The sequence below is a fragment of the Sus scrofa genome, chromosome 1 (genome assembly GCF_054392235.1).
Source record: "Sus scrofa isolate SSC_HxYL_T2T_F1_AM1 chromosome 1, Sscrofa_HxYL_maternal_Yorkshire_Landrace_v2.0, whole genome shotgun sequence".
NCBI classification, from domain to species: domain Eukaryota; kingdom Metazoa; phylum Chordata; class Mammalia; order Artiodactyla; family Suidae; genus Sus; species Sus scrofa.
The window spans coordinates 46,335,770-46,362,137 of NC_139383.1; the positions used below are offsets into that span (position 1 = coordinate 46,335,770).

The 26,368-nt window shown below is 34.6% G+C and overlaps 1 protein-coding gene across 1 annotated transcript in view; it reads right to left on the reverse strand.

Annotated features, from left to right (window-relative positions):
- Positions 1 to 26,368, reverse strand: part of EYS (EGF-like photoreceptor maintenance factor) — a 1,392,725-nt gene that overhangs the window by 1,027,398 nt on the left and 338,959 nt on the right. The window contains exon 12 of the mRNA XM_084958241.1: positions 9,114 to 9,227. Coding sequence (XP_084814367.1) covers positions 9,114 to 9,227 — 114 coding nt within the window. The remainder of the gene's footprint in view (positions 1 to 9,113; positions 9,228 to 26,368) is intronic.

The window sequence follows — 26,368 nt, forward strand, 5'->3', positions numbered from 1 at the left end:
AGAATTTAAAATCGCTGGTTGGACAAAAGCTGCCTTACTATTTAGCAATGATTGTCTTTTAAACAAAGAGTAATAACTACCATTTATAAACACAAACACACGCACCACTGCGTCTAATTCTGGAGGGAAGATGAGCAAGTGTACTTAATTCTAGATGTTTGTCTGTTGTGGGTATGGGTGTGTGTGCACGTATGTGTGCATAACGATAATTTTCTTTTTATTTCTCATCTAGAAGGAAAAAGTGCACATTGGGCATGATTTATTTCCATTTATTCCACACATGGAAACTTTATTAAAAACTCTATTTAGTAAATTTTGCATAGCATGATAAGTTAATATCACTTAATTCTGTTTTGGAGTGTTGGGCATAGAAGACTTGAGCAGGGGGTACCCAACAATCAATGATCCACCATGATAATAGACTGGGTAATGACCAAATAATAATTGGGAATGACTGATATATATTTTATTGTTTTAATTAAAGTAGAATTGTTTAATTGAAATAAAATTGTGCTACCTAAACATGCAGCACATGTATATAGTCCATATTCTACTCTGTTACATGAAAAGCACTAAGTTTTCTTCAGGAAAATCACCTAACAGAGAAGGTGAAAACCCACCTGTACTTACTAACATTTCTGTTCATTGCTGAAGAAAAATTCAGGGAAGAGCAAACAGAAAACAAAACAACAATGCTCTTTACTTCAGGAGGAAATTAATTTTATAATATTTATTTGCTAGATTGTTTCTAAGACTGGAACTTTCAAGGGAGCCTGGGTTATGTGAAAACTAACCACTGGCTTGTCAGCAGATGAAATCCTCATGGAAGAGGGTTGTTTAGAGGAACTTATTTTCCCTATTTGTTCTTTTTAGAAAAGAAAAAAAATTCTACAAATTTCAAAAGTGTTATATAGCATTAAACATTATGTGTGAAAGCTATGCTATTTATTGAGGATCTGTAATTATAATGGTAGAAAATAACATGCATAAGAGTACTTCATTATTCTGCTCTTCAGAAGTAATTATACAAAAATTTTCCTAGTTATTTTTTGTTGTCCCCATAAATAGGCTATATAATCACATTCACTTTTTTGGACAAATTCCTTTTTCTAGTGTATATTTTAATGCTATAATGTTATAACTAATAATAAAATATGACCTATATTAATGGTAAAATGCTTGAACTAGGGTATATTCTCACAATAAACACTCAAAAGAAATATATCTTACAAATTCACATTTGTGGTAACAGTAACTGTATAAATTTTTTGGATTTAAAAAAATTCATACATTTATAAATTCTCATTTATACGTATTATTTTCTTGGCAAACATTTTACTTAAAATGGAAAGTAAAAGATTCTACTCTCTGTAGAGTAGAATCTTATATTTCATATAAAAATAAAGACCTTGTACATTACTTTAACAAAATATACGTGGAGTTCCCTGGTGGCCTAGCAGTTAAGGGCTTGGCACTGTCACTGCTGTGGCACAGGGTTACTGCTGTAACCTGTATGCTGCAGGCACATCCAATGAAATAAAATAAAATGTTACCATGGACAAAGACTCAACAGATAAAACCTGTACTATAGCAAAAGAAAGCCACAACAAGTAGCTTACAAAATAAGCTATTATTTCAGTATCTTTCTACCAGAGGTCAGCAAACATTTTCTGAAAGAAATAATTTAGGCTTTCCAGGTAAATGCACTCTCAAGTGGTGCCTGAAATAGACATCAAGAATATAAGAATGGATAAGTGTGATTGTTATGAGATGTACAAAGAGGGAGGGGCTTGCATATCCCCCATGGGGCAGTTTGCTACAGGGTGTACTCAAGACAAAAGGCTAACTTCAATTATTGACTTATCTAAATATTTACTAAACTTAATCTCATTATTTTAACATGTTTTTCTGGGTTTTTTTTGGTATATAGTCTTTTTACTTCTTTTTGAAATAGACTATGAAATTGCTAACAGGCTTAGTACAAACAAGTAGAGAATAACTACTCAATTAAAAATTACAAACACTTCATATAGAAACTGAATTCATAACAGGATTACATTCTTTTTTTTTCAAAATGTTTATTCATGGGATTAAAAAAATCAATCTCAATGATATTTTCAAGGAAGTCTTAATGAATATTAAAAGGATAATTCTTACAGTAAATGACATTAGTTGCTGTAAAGGAGAAACTCTTTTTTTTTTTTTTTTTTTGTCTTTTTGCTATTTCTTGGGCCGCTCCCTCGGCATATGGAGGTTCCCAGGCTAGGGGTCGAATCAGAGCTGTAGCCACCAGCCTACGCCAGAGCCACAGCAACTCAGGATCCGAGCCGCGTCTGCAACCTACACCACAGCTCATGGCAACACCGGATCCTTAACCCACTGAGCAAGGGCAGGGATCGAACCCGCAACCTCATGGTTCCTAGTCGGATTCGTTAACCACTGCGCCACGATGGGAACTCCAGTTTTATATTCTATAATGTATTCATAGCATATGTTTTACTATATGATATGACTATTAGAAAAATATCAAATATATTATTAGGCACTTTTTTAATAGTTTAACATTGTTTTTGCTTTGTTTTGTCTTGTTATATTTATGGGTTTATGTGAAAGCTCATTGAACATTTCCATGTGCTTTATAAATGTAAGACAGTGTCATTACCTGGAAAATTCTTATCTTCATTATAATGAGTGAATTAAAATAGTTATTATAGGCAGACCTCCATAATATTGTGGGTTTGGTTTCAATTCCCACAATAAGCTAAAAATTACAATAAAGCAAGTTCACAGAAAGCTTGTGGTTTCCCAGTGCAAATAAAAGTTATGTTTACACTATGCTGTAAGCTATTAAGTATGCAATAGAATTATATATAAAAAGTGTACATTCATACCTTAATTAAAATATACTGTATTGCTAAAATATGCAAACCATCATCTAGGCATTTAGCAGATTGTAATCTTTTTGCTAGTGGAGGATCCAGACTAGATGTTGATAGTTGATAACTGATTAGAGTGGTGGTTCCTGAAGATTGGGGTGGCTGTGATGATTTATTAAAATAGGACAATATAGATTTTCCCATCAATTGTCCATCTTTCATGAGTGATTTCTTTATAGCATACAATGTTATCTGACAACCATTTACCTGCAACAGAGCCTCATTAAAAATTGGAGTCACATCTTGTTGCTCTTTTTATCAACTAAGTTTATATAATGTTCTAAATCCTTTATTGTCACATCAATGAGGTTCACAACATCTTAACCAGAAGTAGTCTCCACCTCAAGAAAGCACATTCCTTGTTCATCTATAAGAAGCAACTCCTTATCAATTTTGTCATGGATTACAGAATTTCAGTCACATCTTCAGGATCCACTTCCAATTATAGTTCTCTTGCTGTTTCCACATCTGCAGTCATGTCTTTCGCTGAAGTCTTGATTCTTTCAAAGTCATCCGTGAGGGCTGGATTCAATTTCTCCCAAATTCCTGTTCAGGTTAATGTTTTGACTTCTTTCAGTGAGTCATGAATGTTCTTCATGGCATCTAGAATGATGAATCCTTTCCAGAAGGTTTTCAACTGACTTTGCACAGCTCCTTCAGATGAATCACTATCTATGGCTACTTTAGCCTTATGAAATGTATTTCTTATACAATGAGACTAGAAAGTCAAAGTAACTCCTTGATCCATCCATTGCAGGGTGGACATTATCTTCCCAGATATGAAAACAACATTAATTTCATTGTATCCCTCCATTAGAGCTCTTGGGTGACCAGGTACATTATCCATGAGCAATAATACTTTGAAAAAAATGTTCTGTTCTTGGGAGTAGGTCTCAATAGTGGGTTTAAAAGAGTCATTAAATCATGTTATAAACAGATAGGCTGCTCCTCCCCCATTTCTACAACATAGGTAGAGTAGACTGAGCACAATTCTCAAGGGTCCTAGGATTTTCAGAATGGTAACTGAACAGTGGCTTCATGATAAGTCATCAGCTGTGTTGGCCCCTAGTGAGAATGTCAGCATGTGCTTTTGAAGTTTTGAATCCAGGCATTGACTCCTCTCTCACCTCAAATAGATGGTTGTTTCCTCTACACCGAAAATCTGTTACTTAGGGCAGCCATCTTCATGAACTATATTAGCTAGGTTTTCTGGATAACTTGCTATAGCTTATATATCATCACTTGCTGCTTCATTTTTGTATTACGGAGATGGCTTCTTTCCTTAAACCTTATGAACCAGCCTCTTCTAGCTTCAAACTTTCCTTCTGTATCTTCCCACCTCCCTCAGCCTTCATAGAACTGAAGAGAGTTAGCACGTGGAACTTGGATTAAGTTTTGGCTTAAGAGACTATTGTGACTGGTTTGATCCTCTCTCCAGACCACTAAAACTTCCTCTGTATCAGCAATAAGGCTGTTTCAATTTCCTTATTCATGAGTTCACTGGAGTTGCACTTTTAACTTCCATCATAAACTTTTCCTTTGTATCCACAATTTGACCAATTGTTTGGTGCAAGAGGCCTAGCTTTCAGCCTCTGTGGGCTTCCAGCATGCTGGTCTCACTAAGTTTAAGCATTTCTAGCTTTTGATATAAATAAATAGTCATGTGACTCTTCCTTTAACTTCAACACTTTACAGTTATTAACTGGACTAATTCCAATATTGTTGTGTCTCAAAAAATAGGGAGGCCTGAAGAGATGGAGAGAATCTAGGGAACAGCCAGTCAGTGGAAGAATCAGAACACACATTTACTGATTAAGTTTGCCATTTTATATTGGCACAGTTCTTGAGGCCCCAAAACAATGATAATAGTAATATCAAAAATCACTGATCACAGGTTACCATACAAATATAATGATGATGAAAAAGTTTAGAATATTTCCAGAATTACCAAAATGTAACACAGAAACATGAAGTGAGTAAATGGTGTTAGAAAAATGGTGGCATTAAATTTTCTTGGCACAGGACTGCCGTAACCCTTCAAATTGTGAAAAATGCCATGTCTGTGAATAGCAATGAAACAAGGTATGCCTGCAGTAATTTTCTATAATAGTCACAGATGTTAATCAAAATAAAATTTTGTATATAAAATACTAAAACATTTAGTATTACCTAAAATGACTATATTATACCTATCTTCTATTTTAAGTGTAAATTATTTTGAATTAGAAATAATTAATTTTCAATCTATCATTTTTAATTAAACCTTTAATCTGGAACAGTTTAAGATTTACTAAATACTTACAAAAATAGTGAGGACAAATACTAGGTACACTGCAACATGTTTCCAATGCTATAAAAATCTTGTGCTATTATGATATTGTTCCAACTAATGAACATTGATACATAATTTTAAACTAAAATCCAAGTTTTGTTTGAATTTCCTTAATTTCAGGCTAATGTCTTGTTCTTTTATAGGATCCAATCCAGGAACCTCATTACTCTCAGTCATCATATTTCCTGAGAGCTCCTCAGACTTTCCTTGCTTTTGATGACCTTGACAATTGTACAGAATACTAGTCAGGCATTTTTTAGATTGTCCCACAATTGGGATCTGTCTGATGACTTTCTCATGATTACACTGGGGCAATATGTTTTTAAGAAGAAGAAAATAAGGTATCCTTCTCATTATCACATATTGAATGCTTTTTGCTATGAACATGACTCATAGCTGTTAATATAAACTTTGATCAACTGGCTTAGGTAGTGTTTGCCAGATTTCTCCACTGAAAGTCTCCATTTCTACACTCTACTCCTTAGAAAGTGGCCATGAGTTGCAGCACAAACTTAAGGGGTGGGAAGTTATGTCCAAGTGCCTTTAGTGCAAAGTATCTATAGAAATTATTTGGAATTATTTTGTAGGGGAGATGTGTCTATCAGGTCTATTTATTTACTTATTTATTGTCATTTATTTTTACCAGTGTGGACTCATGGCCATTGATATTATATTCTGGGTAATAAACCAATACTCTTATATTTTGCTGCTCATATTATACTGGTCATTCAGAGTTGTGTTCTTTGACATACTATCATGGTTTTGATTTTTGAGTACTACATTGCTTTCTCGTATTATAATATTATCCACACTCATTTGTACAGCCTATAACAAACACAGTCCCAGAATCAGCTACATCTCTAAGGAGATCTGATTCCTTTTCTAGAGAATGGTAAAATATAGTCCCTAGGTGATCTTTGCTATTAAGAAAAAAAAAATAAAAGATCTAAGCATTTTATTTATTGGGGTTGCTTAGAACAGTCTCTATGTGTCTTTAAGGATATAAATAAGTATGTTTTGTGTCCTACCTATTCAAACATTATAAAAGATTATTACCTATTGTATGGATTTTATATGTATATGTTAAAAAATTATTTAAAATTATAATTAACCCTTAAAGATTATTAATTTTTGTCAGTAATGTGGTATTTATGTAATATATCTCATTTAATTTGCATTCAAATCAATGAGGTAGGCATTTCTTACCTCCATTTAACAAATAAGAAAACTGTAATTTAGTGAGTTTAAATAGATAAAGAATATCTGAAGTTAGTCATGCAATCATATTTTTGATTAATAATTACAGGAAGATACTCTAAAAATTGGGTATTATATATATATATATATATATATATATGTATATGTATACATATATTTAGTTGAACTCTGTGGTGGTTAATTTATGTGTTAGTTTCACTGGACCATAGGGTGTCCGGGTTAAATATTATTTATGGGTATGTTTGTGAGGGTGTTCCTTGATGAGACTAGCAATTTAATGAAAGGACTCTGTAAAGCAATACTCCCCAGCAGGAATGAGTATTATTCAATCTGTTGCAGGCCTGAATAGAATGGAAAATGTGTTCTTTCCTGCCTGCTTGATTGAGCTGGGACATTGGTTTTCTCCTGTCTTTGGACTGGGATTCACACTATCAGGTCCCCTAGTTCTCAGACTGGAATTTCAACTACTGCAATCCTGGGTCTCAGCTTGCAGTCAGACAGCAGGTCATGACACTTCTCAACTTCCATCACTGTGTGGGCCAATTCCTCAAAATGAATCTCCATAATAAGCATTAGATATATATAATATAGTTAGAGACACAGATATAGATACAGAAAAACAGATATAATTCCCATTGGTTCTGTTTCTCTGGAGAACTCTGAATAACACAATTTTAAAATTCTGTGGCATAGAAAGAGATACTAAATTGTAAGGAAATATCCAGTGATTGACTTTCTAGTTTACAGAACAATTTATCAAACATATATTTTATAAGGCAAAGTACATGTTGACTTAAAAATATTGCACAATCTGAAAGTTGAGAGTTAAGTTTTATTTAGGGCAAAATTAGGACTTCAACCTGGAAAACAGCATTTCAGGTAGCCCTGAGAAAACTTCTCTGAGGTGGGGGGCGGGGGGAGCTAGTATATACAGGCAGGTAGCAGGAACTAAAGATTACAGAAAAAAAGATCTCAAGTTAAGGAATTCAGAAAACCAGTTTCTAAGGGAAGATGAAAAGGTCTGGGCTTACTGGACCTTTGATATGCATCTCAGCTATGGGGCCAGTATTTTTTGTTTCCTTCCTGAGTCCCCTCAGGGCTCACAAGCTCACACTTGGGAGTGGCTGCACTAGAAGATGACTGTGACATCTTTTTTTTTTTTTTTTTTTTTGGTCAATTTAGTTGCAGCCAGGGAGGCAGTATTTCAGACAGCTCTGAAATACCATCCCAAAGAGGAAAGGGAAAATGTCAGGATATATGTGATAAAGGTGAAGGGGAGGTGCATGTAGCCATGAACATATTTGACAGAGTTTGTTGCTGGTCTTGTGAAGGTTACTACTAGTCACAAGGAGCAGGCATCATCATGAAGGGTTTTAGTGTTTTTCTTGATATGAGGAGATATAAGAAGTGGACTCATAAAATCTTCTAAAAATATCTATCTAAAGACCTGATCTTCCAGTTTTCTCAGAGCACAAAATACCTCACTCCTGGTGTCCACCCTGAAATCTGCTCAGGGGGTGCTATGGGTCAGCAGCTGCAGTGGCTCATGTTTTAATCCATGTAGAGGCTGATGGCAAGTGCCAAACTTCAGTTCACTATACATTTATTTAGTTTTTTTTTTAAAATATAATTCCTTAGCTGAAGCCAAAAAAGTATCATCAAAGTTGAAACCAAATTAAAAATATTAATGGCTTACTATACCTTAAACACACAGCTATACTCAAAAATTAGATAAATGATCAATTTAGAAAAAAAAGAAAACCTTGACAATTTCATGAGAAATTGAATAATAGGAAAAATAATTCAAATAAAACAGGATAGGTTGTTGAACAACTAGAACAATTCCATTTGGTAGTATGGGTGGTCTTTCTTGATAAAATATAAGAAACTTGACTGTTTCAGTGGATGTATAAACAAAGTTCATTTCACTCTCCTTTCTGCCTAAGGGATAGTTGGTTGGTCACTTTAGAAGCTGACTTTAAGAGAATGAAGGGCCAATAATATTGCTGGAAGACTGAAATGAGATTAGACAAGAGAGAAAAATGCTCTTTAAAGTTAATTATGCTTGTTTTTTCTTCTCCCTTGCTGTTCATTGTGTTTTAATGGAGCCACATATTGGCAAGAATAACTACCAGCTTGGTCATTGCAGGTGGCTCTATTTGTACAGAGATGTGAAGCATAGTTATCAACATTTATTTCATATCTTGCACCTTTGAAAAGTAATTAAAAGGTTTTTAATTTTAATAAGACAAGCCAGTGCCAGGTTATAATTCTTAAATTTTCCCAAGCATTTTAATCCATTTAGGGTGATATCTGAGATTAAACTGATCAGAGAATAATGCCACATATATTAGTGTCAGAACCCATTTATTTCACCTTCTTTTGGAATTACTAACTGCAGACTAATCTCTGAGTTGGTAGGAAAAGACTACTTAGATGTGAAATAATTTATCTTCTAATTTGGAGTCTAGAGGTAGAATAGATGTTTCAGGAATGCAAATCAAATGTTAGGCTAAGGGAAATTTAAAAGGAACAAGAGAGAAATACTAGTGAATCAATAATATCCTGATGTATGTTCCCTAGGGCTAAATGTTATTTTCAAGACATAGCTGTCAAATGGTACTTACCAATAAAACTAAGGGGGTAGATGCTTTTGAATTTATCCATGAGTTCTGTAGATGTCGTGCTCTGGAGGCAGGGTGATGAATCACATTTCTTTCTATTAATTCCACAAAGCACAACTATATGGAAAGGAAGGAAAAAAGAAATGCCCATTAACTATAGTCTTAACATTTTCTTTTAACTGGCTCTGCAGGGCATATTTTCCATTAATGCTCCATCTAAAACTTGTGTTTCTAAAACTGATGTTTTGTATTATATCACTTGGACTCTGTCAATTTGCAAAAAGTTAAAAAATATAACCTAAACTAACACTGAATGGATTATTAAGACTTATGACAATTATTTGTTGGCCAGTATTTAACAAGAACAGAAAAACTTACATTGACATATATCACATTGTATTTACAAATTTGGTGAATGGCAATCTCCCTAAAATTATTAAACAAAAAATTTCTTTAATATAGTGAAATGTATCTGGAGTGGAAAAAACTCAATGTAATTCAATGTAATGCACATCTAAATAGGAAAGAGCATACCTAACTAAATATAAAATCTATTTGTATATACTATTTTCACTGATAAAATGAAATAAATGAAAATATGACATTAGATCATCAAGTTCAAGAGTTTTCCTGTGGCACAGTGGGTTAAGAATTTGTCACTCCAGCAGCTCAGGTCACTGCTGTGGGTCAGGTTTCATCATCCCTGGCTCTAGAACTTCCACACGCCATAAGCATGGCCAAAAAAAAAAAATTTTTTTGTAGAGAAAGTGAAAACTAAAATGAATTTAAATTGATTAATTCATAACCAGTGGTTTAAATTAAAATTAAAATTCAGTGAAAACTTTGTTTATACTTTAAATATTTATTTGGTTATTGACCTTATGGATCTATTTTGTGAGAAAAAAATGGCACATGTAAAAACCTTGGTTTGTTCCTTGTAGATGGGGACAAAATTCATCTCTTCAGATGACCTTGTTCTTGTGCTCTCTCTTTGCCATGTAAGTTTAAACTTTTGCAAGTATTTGTTCATGATAAATAGTACATTAAGTTTTTATAAGTGGCCATACATTTCCTGAAGATTGTTATTCTTAAAAAGGTTAACCACATAAAACTAGTCTCCAAGATTTAATACAAAAAACCCACAAACAAATAGCTGTTACACTCATGGTTTTCAAAACAAAATGGATGGTCTCATTGTCTAAAGATTATGAAATATATTTATTTTTCAATCATTAACAGACAAGTGGAATTAAGAACAGATTTAGGAATTGAATGTTGTGCGTTTTGGTGTGTAATGATGGCAGTCTGATAGAATCTGCTTGCATATAAGGAAACTATTGAGAGTTCTGCAACCTTGGCAAAAACTGCATTTCCTCCTAATGTAAACAAACGAATGAACAAACAAACAAACTCTACATAAATATATATACATTTTTGGCCCACTCCGGTGGCTTTGGAACCTCCTGGGCCAGGGATTAAATCTGAACCAGAAAGCTGTGACCTATATTGCAGCTGTGGCAATGCCAGATATTTTAAACCACTGCACCAGGATGGGGATTGAATCCACACCTCCTCAATGACCGAAGTAGCTGTAGTTCTTCACCCACTGCACCAAGTAGGAACACCTACATAAATATTTTAAAACATGAACATTTCTTTATCAAAATAAATGATATATACTACATTAAAAAGGGTCATGTAAAAGCCACTATGGTACAGAACAGGTGTGGTATAAAAAAGAAATATTATAAATTGTAAACATAAGAATAATGGACTTAAATATAAAAAAATGGTTCATTTACAAAAGCAAAATGTTCATTTAACATTAAATATGTCTATCTCTGTGATGATGTGAAGATACAGTAAAATAATCCAAGCAGACATTTTATGTTCAAATGTTCTCCTGGAAATAATTAATGTGCATGTATCTTCTAAAAAATAAGAAGTTACTTCCACCTCAAGTTAACCATTGATTATTGTAATTTTGGTTAGCAAGTGTGCACATTTTGAAATCCATTCTGACACAGGCAGTTAAAATGTGTAAAGACCAATACAAGTGTTCCCATTTGCCCAGGCATCACTCAGGTACTCATCTACCTCAATTTCATATAATCACTGAGAAGAATCAAGCAAAAGATTTGCCTCATTAAAAATGTGTCACTGCTGCAACTTTCAAGTCTAAGATATGTTCAGAATATATGAGATTTAAAAAAAAAAAACATGAACACATTGACTAATGCTAGCAATTAGACTTATTCTTTCTATTTTTGTTCTGAAGGGACTACATCTGTGGCTTGACTCTAATCTCAGTGAACCTCAAAGAGAGTTCAAAAAGTCCACTGTCTCCTTAAAATTAAACTCATACAGGAGTGTTTATACATGACTGTGTAGTGTTAATCAAGTTGGCTTTTCTTTGATGACATTTCCCTCAAAAACATTTTGCTACACACATTTGCATCCTGTCTGTAATTCTTTAAAAACTAAAACTAAACACCACTTAGCTCCTTGTTTCATTAAATTACTGTTGCTTCACAAATTGGCCCCCATACAAAAGAGCAGGTAGAGACAGAAAAAAGAGTCAGACACTCTAGATTAGAAGGTGGCAGGTTTAAAAAGCAAGGGAACTTACTCAGGCTTGTCTTGGGCAGTGCAAGATGACTAGATTTCAGCACCCACACACTAGAATCTTAAAAGTTTATATAGAAGCCATAACTGGGTTCAGTCCAGATTGTCTTAACAACAACTTACTTTCCAAGGCTGTGTTCTTGAAACAGCTCCTAATGTGGGAATAGTGGGCAAAATGTACATACCAAGGACAAGGGAGGGGTTGAGGAGCTTCTGTTTGCTTGTCCAGCTCAAAAATCAACTGGCAATCATGTCCTCTTGAAGACCTCCTCCAATGATTACCAAAAACTAAATTATTCTCATTTCAAAACTTACTTTAGACATCTTCCAAGAGAAAAAAGGTGATTTTTAATTTTGTATTATTTTTTTTTCCCAATTGTTGAAGGAAAGAACATGTAGTAGGATTTGTCCTCCATGTACTTGTAGGACAGTGGAACTCCCTTTGTATCTGGAGTATCATCTACTCAATGACTCTTCGATAAATATTAGAGACCTCTTCTCATTATCGAAGGTGAATATGAAAGTTATTTTCCTTCACAGTCTCAGATACCCCTAAGTGAGTATGTGATCTAAAGTTGGCTAATATCATGGATCCACCATGGGCTTTGAAAGGATGTTGGTGATGGAAAGAAACAGGGAAGGAGAATTCATCACCTTCTGCAGATGGCAGCATCGGGACAGCCACACCAGGTTTCAAGGGCCCCAGAGACTATGTTTCCTAGTGTCAGGACATCCTTCCCACTGACACTGCAATAGTAGACGGTGTGTCCTGGTCTTCTACCTGGCCTCCCTTGTTGATGTCAGATTTCCAAATCTGATTCTGGCTGTTAGTTTTAGCAGATGAAATCTTCAAAGCAGCTGCTATGAATATGTTAAGAGTATTAGAGAAAACTATATTTAAATAATTCAACTATGACCAGGATGCAATGAATACGGAATTCTAACAGGGAAACCAAAACTATAAAATAAATAATTAAAAGGAAATTCTGTATTTGAAAATTCACATAACTGAAGTGTAAATTTTTCTAACTGGGCCTAATAGCAAATGTTACAGTGAATTCAAAGATAGATCAGTAGAAAATACTTATGATAGCGCCCACTGAGACACTAAATAATCCCATAAAATTTAAGTTTGTTTCCAGTCATTGGCTTTTGTTGCATGACATGAAGTAGGGTTTTAATCATAATTCTAGGTGCCCACTTTGATCTTCATTAACTTATTTCTCTCTTTGTTCTTCTCCCACCTAGCCTCTTAGACTTTCCCGAGCATTAACCATCCATCCCCTTTCCTCCCTGTGTCTTCTGCACTCAGGGCTCTTCTTACACTTCTATAAACATGTTCCCTACAGCCATAGTTCTGGTTCTGACTTTTGACTCAACTGATGGTATTGGTGTCACACTGTTTTCTCAAATTAAACACCACCCAAAACTAAATTCTTTTCCATGAAAATGTTATTATCAATGATATAATAATTCATATATTCAATCATAGTTTACTGAATTCTCTTCCAGTGCAAACTTTAGGAATCATTTTAGATTATTTATTCTCTGATACTTAGGAAATCAATGTATATTAGTAATTATTACATATAGCAATAAATTTTATTTGCAAAGGGAGAACATTTATATGCAAATCTATTTACTGCAATTTTTTTGAAGGTTACTGTCATGTTTGACAGTATAGCCTTTATCAGGAGTCATATCTGTAATTTATTTTAAAAATAGCAAAGTAACAGGAGCATCACTTATTTTAAAAAACTAGGAAAATAAAGCCCTCATATTATGGACATGTTTATATTATTGATGCCTTAAGAAAATAATTGAAACATCAAATTTAACAAGTGTATTTTTTTTCTTTTTGTTTTTAGGACCACATCTGCAGCATATGGAGATTCCCAGGCTAGGGGTCGAATCAGAGCTGTAGCCGCTGGCCTATGCCACAGCAATGTGGTATCTGAACCATGTCTGCAACCTACACCACAGCTCAGAGCAATGCCAGATCCTTAACCCACCGAGTAAGGTCAAGGATCGAACCCACAACCTCATGGTTCTTAGTTGGATTTGCTTCTGCCATGCCATGACGAGAACTCCTAACAAGGAGTATTTTTAAGAAAGAGTTGTTTACCTAGTTTATCTATTGTATTAAAGACAACAAAACTATATAATCTCAAAGTAATCAAGGACTACGGTGTATTTATTTTTTTACTCATGACAATATCTGGATGAAAATTTAAAATTTGAATTATATATAAATATTATATATTGACTGTTATATATTTTATAATACGTTTAAATTTTTTTAATGTGGCTGAATGTGTGGCATACGGCAGTGCCCATGCCATAGATCGAACCAAAGCCACTGCAGAGAAAACACTGAGTAGTCATGATGTGAGAGCCACAGGGGAAGTCCTCAAATTGTTTTTATGAAAGTTTTCCCAGCCATATGCATATATATGCACATTATTTTTTACACATAATCATTACATAATAGTTTACTTGTTTCTTTTATAAGTACAAAATTTTCTGATTTTCTTATTTTAAAGGCATTTAATTTCACACTCTGAGTCACAATTCTATATTTCACAATTAACCTCAAGGCTTTCCACCCTCTGGAAAATTTTGTAAAGTAAGGGATGAAAAATAACTGAATCTTCAAGAACAAAGAGATTAAGGGGAAGTTGTCTTGGGCTGAATGGATATTTCACAAATTTCACATTGATGAAAACTAATATGAGCAAGTTAATAATGAAATATAGACAGAGATGAGGAATCAATGGAAATAGAGTGATCATGGTGGAATCCTAGGAACAGATTAGGGCTTCTTTACATTCTTTGGGAAATTCAATGGACAGAATTTCAGAATTTTTTTAAAATAAATTGTAATCCTCAGGGAAAGATGGACAAATACTACATCCACGAAACAAGAATAAGAGGATATATAAAGGAAATAATCAAAACATTTTTAAAAAGTTTGGTATTGACAGTATCATTGTGGAAATAAAATCTATTATAAGAGCAAAGAAAAAGAGTGAGTCTCTAAAATATATTTAAAAAACATAATGAAGGAAAATCTGAGAGAAAAAAGAAGTCACATATAAAACCACTTCAAGTATACCATCATTCAAAGGAAGTAGAGGAAATAGAAATAGATAAAATAAACATCAGATAATTGGTAGAATAAATATGCTATATAGTACATAAGAAATATGGGTTCTTATTTAGGAGCTATATATGTGTTTGCATATGTGTATAATCTAGTGTATATATATATAATCTGGTCTAGATTACCACAACATTCCATAATTCAAGGGTGGTTTCATGGATCCATTTCACATATGAAGTGGACATGAAGCTGTACTATATTTGTAAAACTTCCAAAGAAATTAATTTCTTCTTTAAATACAAAGGAAAAAGTCAATGAGAAATTTGAGCATAAATTTAAAAATGTACCAAGAAGGTCATGGTCTGAATAAACCACACTTTGATCTGATTTGAACAATTGATTCAGTGCAAAATAACTATTTAACCTCAAATCTAGAAATATTGTCCTTTGAATGGATTTGGGTAATAACACAGAAACTTCAGAAAAGAAGGCAATTCTAGCATCACTTCTTCAGTGAAGGGTATTTACACATGCATAATAAAATAATGTCGGTGGTGTATCTAAAATAATGTTGGTGGCTTGTTTTCAGCTTTTAAACTTAGCTTTTTAGCATAACAATCAGCTTGATTATTCTTACATTAATGTACTGAAATAATGAGAATGTAAACAAAAATTTTGGAGGTAAAAAGGGTTAATTGGAAAAGAGAAAAGTAAAGGCACTATATCTTTAATGTTAATAAAAGTCAAGATTTATTATCTGAATTTGATTAAGAAATAGAAGCTTATCAGTATTATTTGACATGGTCAACATAAGAGCCAAAGATAATATTTATTGAGAGAAAGTTGGAAAGGAAAGGTGAGTCAGGAAATTAATGAGAAGAAGATTCATCTTTACAATGGAGAACCAATAAAATATGTGATTAAATCACAAACTCAAAAGGACAAATAAAAAACTGTATAAGCAAATAAAGGTAGCAACAGAGGACATAAAATAAGGAACTATTTTATTAAAATGTCTCTATTTAGCAGACTTGAAGGAAAGAACAATTCTGAGAATCTGTTGCTTTCTATTGGAAGTTCTTTTGATTTCATTTACCATGTTCAATGCTCAATTTGGTTTCTTCTTTGTTGTTAAATATGTAACAGTTTCAATAACATTTTATGAAAATATCTCTTATGAGATACTTGAATTTAAAGCGATGAGTACACAAGATGAGAACAAAGTTCATAAAAATGACTAATTCTGTGACTATCATTTAATAAACTAGGATTTGTGGTTTTCAATTTTATAATCAAGAAATAAAGTTAAAGTTACCTTGAAACCTCAATTTTCTATTTTACTATTATATAAAGCTTCCTATGATATAGTCACTCATGATTCATATAACATTCTATGAATTATTCAGTTATGAAAAGCAGATTTTATAGTTAATTCAAACAAGCCCATTTCACTATTTTTTGCTAATTTTAATAATCAGTCTCTCTAATTAAATAGGATATTTGAATAAGATAATAGAGGTTTTCTATAAAAATAAAGAATCACATAGCAGCAGAAATATGGTTTTAAGAAGAGACAAGTAAATAAATGTAAAGGACTCCTTAGGAAAAGTTAAGACCTAATGGATTATGAAATATCCTTATCAATTTCTTGGCAAATTAAAAAAAAAAAACTGACCTGTTTGAGAGCATAAAGGTGGCATTTTTATTTTACTCAGTTATGAATACAATAGTTTATATGCCAAACCAGAGCATGATTTCCATTTAATGAAAGAAAGATTGCTTTCTTTAACTTTGAAAAATGTTTTCTTGTGTTTCTGTGAATCTCCCTTGCTATTATTTTAGATACAAGAGATTTTCAGAAAAAAAGCCTGAAGTTTTCTAAAACTTCCTATTTTAGTGTGTGGTTACTGTAATAGAAACTAGTCTGAGATTGACTCCACTATAAAAAAGGGGGAGAGAATTTTTAAAAGCTATCATCTTTTATCATAGGCTATATGTGTCTGCTAATTTGTCTTACACAAAAGAAAAGTGAACTTGCTCAATCTTCAAGACCAGAGGATGCAGTTTAAATTGGATCAACGTGTGTATGAAAGTTATGCTTCTGCCCACCCTCAGAAACCAGGAGGCCGGGCGCTATCTTTCCTGGTGATTGCATTACAAGGGGATGGCACTCGGATTCTTGAGAGAGACAGCCCTGAGTTGTAGAATTGGCAAGAGGCTTTTTAAAAAATGCTTTCAATGGAGCAGAGAAACAATTTACATATTTTTCTGAAGTAAATGCTCAAAGAAAAGGGAGGAAAGGACATCTATGTTTAGGCTATTTGGAACAGGAATGGGATGAGAAAGGGGGCAGGAAGGCAGGAGACACCTGACTAAACCTCAGTTAAACTGAGGGAAAGCTCAAGGCCATCCTGGTCTTGTGAAAGTCTTGTGGCTGACAATACACATGGAGAAGATTCCTACAGTCCTGGAGTTCCCAAAGAGGGGAGGAAAAAAAAAAAAAACCATCAATTTATATTCTTAATATGATTCTCTTCTCATTTCTGGTAAAGTCTGAGAAACATGGGTCTCCTTTCTGCACTAAATGAATAGATCACCCCTTCTTCCCTCAGCCTGGTCCTTGAATATGTCTCTGAGCTGTCTGAGCCCAGGTTCCTCTAATTGAGCTGAATGCTTCCTGCTACCACCTTAATATTTCTAAAATTAAAGCATCATGAAATATCCTCCAATTTCAGCTATCAGCTGATCCCTACCCTTTATCCATATGTTGAAGCTCATCTATTACACAGTTTTAACTGATGAAAAGAGGGAATTTATGATTTCGGACTTCAGGAGGTTTTGTCAGATAAGGCACATATCTTTCTTTTTTTTTTCAAATTTGACACTTTAATTTTAAAATTATGAAAATCTTGGATTTTGTGCCATATTTTATCAATATATTTCATTCAATATTACAATGCATATAAGTCCAAAAGGAAACTTGACCCTCCAAGATGAAGGCTTGAATTACTCTCCAGAGAGTCACTCAGCCTTACCTACATCCCCAGAAAATAGAGTTTCTATGTGAAAAGTATAGACTTAGAGGAGAAAGTGAAAATCTCCAGAAATTTTTTCTCCCAGAAACATGAGAATCTGTGCCTGGCCAACCTTACAGCACTATCTCTCTTATCTGTCTCTTGTGCTCATGTATCCTCTCCTCCAAGCAACGATGACTTTTGAAATACCTGCAATTTTGTCTGGTTTCCTTTATTTCTTTTTTAGAGCCACACCCACAGTGTATGGAAGTTCCCAGGCTAGGAGTCAAATTGGAGCTGTAAGCACTGGCCTATGCCACAGCCACAGCCACACCAGATCTAAGCCGCACCTTCAACTTATACCACAGCTCAGGGAAACACTGGATTCTTAACCAACTAGCAGGGCCAGGAATTGAACCCGCATCCTCGTGGATACTAGTCAGGTTTGTTACCACTAGGCCACAATGGGAACTCCTGCCTGGTTTCTTTTCAAACCTTCAACAAAAGAGATCAGGAAGCTTCTGCCTATTTTTTCCAGTTACAGGCAGTTCCTTCCACCTTCTATAGCATTTACACCTTTCTCTCAAGGTGTTTACTGACGTATCTGCCTTTACTTTAAAATATAGGCTTTTGAAAAGGAAAAAAGTATATATAAGTATCCATTCTGGCATCTCTGGCACTTGGAATAGCTACTGACACATACTGGTGCTCAAAAGTATTTGTTAAATGAATGACAAAGTAACAGTGACTGGATGCGTATAAATGGCAATGGTATTATGTCTCTAAAGGACAAAAAATCATCCCCAATCCTATTTAGGACAAATCATTAACAAAACACTAAAATTCCAAGTGATAAAGTGAATATCATAAAGATTGTCAGAAACAGAATTTATGATTTGATTCTTTTCAATTTCTGATTATGTTCCACATGATTTGACAACAATAGGCTGCATTTAAGGTGTGCATGTAGATGATTTTAGAGCTTTCATTGCCAAAATGCAGATGGAATTTAAATGAGATTTCTAATTTGATTCAGTGAGCTGTAGTAAAATCTCCTCTTGTTTGACAAATAAATTATTAAGCATAACCCGTTTGAATATATTCAATAAAATAGCAGCCATGCATCCTTTTAGGTTTTGAATTGCCAGAATATAAATAATTAAGAATTCTATATTTTATTTTAAAATAATTTCAGATGCTAATTTCTACTCATCTTAATTTTTCTTCCTAATATATTCCCTGGTCTGTATTTCAGTTCTGGGTAAAACATGCGTAGTTTCAGATTACTTCTCCTTTTCAATGCTTCTTGATATTTTCTTTAGCCACATTTCTTCAACTGCTTGCTTCCCCTGGGCTAAATCAGACTGTGTTAGGTTTATCTTCACAAAAACCATGAAGGAAGAATGATCCAGGGACCAAGAAGCCATCCTAATAATCAGCTTTAATTTCTTTTGTGGTTTGCCTAGATCCTGAAAGTCTTTCCTATCTTCTTCTCAATGATTGCTATCATCTTTTATCTATTCATTCCTTCATTCAAATATCCATTTTTCTCTGCCTCCTCTTTCCAGTTCACATAATTAAAACCATCTGTTGATGTAGAGAAAACATCAACCATACTGCAACCTTTATATAACAAAGCCTCCTAATAGAAATTTCCGTTCTTGACTAGAATTCCAGGATTGAATAACTTATTAAATATCAGTTGGCAACACCACTTAGCTATCTATTAGGAGCCACTAATGCAACATGGGCAAAGTAAAACTCTCTTTAAACAGCCCTACCTTTATTATTCCTTACATACCATCGTAAATTACAAAACCTAAAAGTTATTTATTCCTCCCTCCCTTTTTTGAATTTATCAGCAAGTTCTGGCTACTTTACCTCTGAAAATATCTCAAATATGCCTATATACCTATATTTCAATTACTAACATCCAAATCTGTATTATTTTCCTCCCAAATGAAAATAATATTTTAATTGGTTTCCTTGTTTGTACCCTCACTCTAGTACTGCCCACATCACACCTAGAGTGATTTTTGAAAATATAATTACAATATATAATCTCGTATGACAGCCTCTGGCATTACTTCAAATAAAATCCAAACCCTTTGCTGTACATGATGCAGCCGCTGACAACTTTTCAGCCCACAGTCCACACCATTCCTTTCTTGCCCAGTTTCCAGATACACTGGGATTCTTCAGGTTCCTAACATCCTAAACTTACTTTTACCTGAGGGTTTTGTACCAGCCACCCTCTAAACCTAGAATGTTCTCCTTGGGGTAACTCCTTCTTATTTAAATTTTAGTGACAGAGTTTCTGATGTGGTACAAGGGGACTGGCAGTGTCTCTGGAGCTCTGGGATGCAGGTTCCCTTCCCTACCCAGTACATTGGGTTAAGGATCCAGCGAAGCCTCAGCTGCAGTGTTGGTTGCAACTGTTGTTCAGATCTGACCCCTGACCCAGAAACTCCATATGCCGTGGGATGACCAAAAGAGAAAAAAAAAAGTAAGTTTTACTGAAAATGGAACCTTCTCAAAGAAGTTTATCTTTGATATACAGTTAGTTACTCTTTATCGCATAAACCTATTCTATTTTGCTGTATAGAATTTATCATTGCACATACACAGAGACACATGTGCATACACATGTCTGTTGTTTCTTATTTTTGTTTTTTCCCCCAATGAAGTTAGCTACATAAGAGCAAGAACTTTGTCCTGTCCTTAACTGTTTCCTCATCAATAAAACAGTATTTGTTAAAAAAATTAGATCACATTACATATTTTAAGTGAGTTAATGAATTCCCAGGAGGTACAGTCCATTATTAGTACATAAAAATTACAAAGGTGGTGGGGGGATGGACTGGATGTTTAGGATTGGCATATGCACGCTGAGGTAGATGGAATGATTAGCCAATGGGGATCTGCTCTTTAGCACAGAAAATTCTACCCAATATTCTGTGATAATCTGTGGGAAAGAGTCTGAAAGGGAATAGAGCTGTGTACATGTATAACTGAATACTTTGTTGTACAGCAGAAATTATCACAACATTGTAAATCAACTATATTTCAATACAACTTTAAAAAATGGAAACAAATTACAAAGAAATACCACGTGATAATATATAAAAATGAAAACTTTTGAGTGAAAAGAGTGTAATTCATCTATGTTAGAATTTATCTTTCTGAAATTATACATAAATGTCTTTTAATCCTCAGAAAAACTTATTGACAGTAGCATTTTTCATCTAGTCATTATCAGTCTTGAGACTAAAGTTGCTGTTTATCTTACTTAATTCACTATGATTAAGTTCCTTTTTAGGTGTATTTGACTTTGCATATGGTTAATAATGTTTTTCTTAAAATTTAAATTTATAAACAAATAGTTCACTGTACATCCTGGCGTGTTATATTTATTCTTAGGTAGAAAAGAGAGAGTTAAGGCCCTCAGTACTGCTTCTATGGGGGTATTGGAGCAGACTACTCAGGAGGCTTGGGGCAAAGAGTCATTTAATTTTTTTCTTTTTTTTTTTTTTTTTTTTTTTTTTTTTTTGGTCTTTTTAGGGCTGCACCTGTGGTATATGAAAGTTCTCCGGCTAGTGATCCAATCGGAGCTGAAGCTGCCAGCCTGTACCACAGTAACACAAGATCCAGGCGGCATTTGCAACCTACACTGCAGCCTGCAGCAATGATGGATCCTTAATCCACTGAGTGAGGCCAGGGGTCAAACCCACATCCTCTTGGACACTATGTCAGGTTCTTAACCCACTGAGCCACAATGGGAACTCTTGGTCCTTTAACTTCAAATCAAGTCAGGAGTGTAGCTCCTTCATTTGCAACCCAGATCAGAGTTATAAGTTACTGCCAAGAAGCCTGATCCAAGGAGCCTGGGAGAAAAATCAACACTGTCAGCAAGGATGGTTTCAAAAGAGGTGGAAACCTCCAGTTAAAGGAAATGTCTCCTCTTCCGTTCCGAGTTTCCATTTAGAGATTCTGCCTTAAGATTCTTTTCGTCCTTGCCCTTCTCTTTACTCTTCCCCACAAATGGTGCAAGGAATTACCTGGGTGGTGGAAAAAAGCCTTTGGTTCAAAGTTCTTTGTTCTGGTGGAACTACTCTTCCAAAGTCCAGTTGGCAAGTGAGTTGATTATTTCCTCCTAACAGTACTGGCAGGAAGCAGAAACGTAAGTACTCTGACCTCAGACTGGATATACCCTTTGGATATTTCCTACTAAACTGTATCCTTCTAGATATTATCATTAATGAGTGTAATGTTCTGGTCCCCTGTTGGATGGATATGCTAGTATTACACATTGGTCCAAAGTTAGACATGGAATAAGAATGCTATTTCTTGTTTCAAATACTGACAGATTCAACACTTTAAAGAGTGGCTTCTATATCTGTAATATCAGACATATACTTTCCCTCTATGACCTCCACAGTATTACAGGTAGGGTTTAGGACAGTTTTAGATGCTATACAACTGAGGTGGAAAACATGTGTACTCCAGCCTTGAACTGAAAGCTGAGAACTGAGTACTTAAGATCTTGGACAAAGAGGCTGGATGAGCAGGATGCCCTACATGGTGAGATTAGACAGAAAGGCCACTAAGCTTCAGCTTAGTGTCCATATACAGGCTCCACCTCGAAGTCCAGACACAAAGGCATAGAAGCTACAGGGTGACATGACACTTAATTACTTCTGTGAATAAATCCCCAGGAAGTCCTAGATTTATTTCTTCTTGACTAAGAGTTTAGACATACTGAGCCTGCTGGGGTCTAATAACATGATGGGTGGTGTGAGTTTACAAAGCGAGTGGAAGCCAGTGAAAATATATGAAAAATTTGGAGTGACTAAGATAAACAGAGGAACTCTTATTAATTGAAAATCAACTCACAAATGTGATACATTCTGTTGACTAAAAATATTTGCTTCAGATTATAAACTGCTGATTTATTTATGATGATTAAACTATTTTTAAAGTCTTAAAAAATAAATCATAGTGTATAATTACTTAAAAGTCATTTATCTGGGAAAGCAAAAACTTTTTAAAATAAAAATACACAAAATCAGATTTATAGTGATTCCTCTGGACAGTGTTGTCACATATCTCTAGGAAAGTTTTAGAACTGATAATTTGCCTTGGAAATCCATGTTTTTAATAATATAGAGAAGAATATGGGACACGTGTCAATTTTCAATTCCCACTCTTTTTACCTCCACCCTCCTCCATCATGGCCTTTGCCTTAAGGACCAAGCCCAGGGCATTTGCTCTTCAGGTAAATATATACAATTTAATGACCTTGCTGCTAATAACTTTGTTGGCTGTCTTTAGTATTTGTTATAATGTCTCAGTTTAATTAATTCAATAACAACCAGAAAAATAAAGTGGCTATGGACATTGTTGATTGTTGATGTAGGGCATTTTCAAAGCCATGGAATCTTAGCTTGGGTTAATGCCAAGTATTTTTTACCCTTGATCTCTCAGAGGAACCCCATAATTAATGGAAAGCTAAATAATGTTTCTTAATGAAATGCTAATATTTATCGGTATCGAAACATAAATATCATTATAGAATTAAGGTGAAGTTGGTGAAACTATACCAACTTGGTGTGAGTTTCTTAAAGCTGTGAGTCACATAAATGTTAGAAATTATCTTTGTTGTACCTTCAGCAATTTTGAACCTATTTTCAGGTCATGAACAATTGGCAATAACAAGATTACTCTTGGTAATTATACACTTGCAGATTTCCTAATAGCCTATCAGGTGGAATAACAATATGGAAACCCATTTTCCTATAATGCTACTCTTAGAAATGAATCCTTTTTCTGTATAATGAAGTAGGAGTTTATTAGGCATGCCATCAGAGTTGAAAGGAAAAGTACAACAGACCTATTTCATGGTACAGTAGACTTTATATCACAGAGCACTTCAGAAAGGAGATATGAGATTTACAGAAATAATCTTGTTTCAGTTTTTAGTCAAAATTACAACACATTCAAAAGTCTGAGTACAAATTGATTCAAGCTTGAATTCATCAGGGAAACTATCTAAATTGGTTAGATTTGATGCTTTCAAATAAGTTTCTTTCTATGCAGACACTTGCTAATCATATACTAATCTCACTACAGTGAAGGTATTTATTTATTCACAAAGAGCTACACAGAGCGCTATGAAGATACACATGAAATACTGTATATGCAGAGTTGGGAGATGGGCTGGGCAATGTCTTCTTAGCTGTGGTGCAATAGTTAGCAGACTGATCCTTCAACATGATAAGTCATATTTAACATACAGAATTCTTATTCTTGAAAGGACATATCACAGAAAGTTAGAGATCTATTTCCTAACTCCACTTTATGTAGTTAATGAAAATGGCCTTGTTAGGAATAAAAGGGCGGTATATCTTCTAAAAATTAAGATATCTATTTCCATTATCACTTATCCTAATAATCTGTGTCTGTTGTATTAGGGTGAAGGAAAGAAAGAAAATAGGCAATGTGGAGTTCTCATCATGGCGCAGTGGAATGCGGGTTTGACCCTGCCCTCACTCAGGAGGTTAGGGATCTAGCATTGCTGTGAGCTGTGGTGTAGGTCGAAGACGTGGCTCGGATCTGGCATTGCTGTGGCTCTGGCGTAGGCCGGCAACTGTAGCTCTGATTAGACCCCCCGCCTGAGAACCTCCATAGGCTGCGGATGTGGCCCTAAAAAGACAAGACAAAAAAAAAAAAATAGGCAATGAGAGAAAGTTAAGTATCATCTAAAAGGTACAAAGATGCATACATAAAGAATTCAGTTAGACATGTAAACTTCTAGACTATGGCACCCAATAGTTTCTAAAATCAGGATTAAAATACATATATCTAAACCAAGGACAGGATATTCCTTCTGAATATCTACATATACAAAAGTGATTTTACTTCCTTAGTTTTTAAACAATTGGTATTCAGAACAGAGATGAAAGCATAAAAAAATACTACTATATTAAATGAAATCAAAGATGTCACAGATCCCTAGCTGGACCAGATTGTTGGGCATTCCCTGGCTTTAGAAACTGTAAAATGTGAAGGAAAAAAAAGTGTACTTATATTCAGGCAGTACATTTCAACCAGAAATATCTGGCTGCTTTTCTGTATAAATTAGTAAGAGTCCAACCAGAAGACAGTAACCATGTTAGTAATTTGAACAGAGAACATTTAATATAAAGAATTAACTAGGAGTTCCCACAGTGGCACAGTGGGCTTAGAATCTGGCATTGTTTTGGCAGCGGCTCAGGTTGCAAAGGAGGCAAAAATTTGAGCTCCAACTCAACAAAATGGGTTAAGGATCTGTTGTTGCCACAGCCACAGCATAGACCACAGCTCTGGTTCATATTCGATCCCTGGTCCAGGAACTTCCATATGCTATATGTTGTGGGTGCAGCCAAAAAAAGAAAAAAAGAAAAGAAATAACTAGAAAAATTGATTACTAAGAGAAATAAATAGACTTCTGAAGACTAGCATCATCAGAGCATTCCTCTTATGTGTCAATGGTCACGCTCAGGAAATATATCCAAATGTGTGGACATAGCAGTACTAGAAGAGCCTTACGGCAGAGAGAAAATTCCAAAGTTATCATGTTTTATTTGGTATCACTATATGTCTTTGATACTTTTACTGCCTTCTATTGCATGTTATGGGAATTAGCACAAAGCCAACTAATCTAATTGGAGTTCAGTAAGGCAGATACCACTGAAAGAAGCAGCTATTAATTCTACCACTTGATAGGAAGGTAACCTTGTGAATGTAGGGTTAAAACAGTTATACTGCCACTTGCTGGCCATTAGCTTAATTTATGTAAAAGCTATTGTATAGTTAAACTTAATGATAATCTATAGTCCTGTCTTCCACATCTTTATTGCTAACTTTCCTCATGCTTTGAGAAAACTTTCCTGTTCAACTGAAGAGTTAACTGCATGAGAATTCTTTCAATCCCAGTTCCATCATCTTGGATAATGCCAATGTCTATTTGGACTACCCTCATATCAGTGCCTGCCTTATTTCTGTAACATTCTATTCTCCAGTGACTTTCATATCTCATTCATGTTAGTTGCACATCCCCATGGCTAAGCCATGGCTGTTGTCCTCACTATCCCACTGCTCCATATCTCAAATGATAATCAGAGATGTTCTGCTGACATTCTGCTACTTCCTTAATGACATGATATCCATCACTTACTCTTGTTGTCCATTTTCAGTTTCACCCACTACACATGGACTTTGGCCCCCAGGCCTTTGTACCTTTTATTATTATTATTATTATTATTATTATTATTATTATTATTTATCCCTTAAAACCACTCTTTTGCAAATATTTCAATTATCTAATTTGGTTGTTTTGGTGACACTCACCAGGGAAGTAGTTTGGCCAGAACATCCTAACTGCATGTCAGTATGTCAACACATAATTTGTGGATGGGCCTAAGACCAGGTGGCAATCTCCAGAATATTCAGATACTGCAGGCCAGCTACCTCTGACT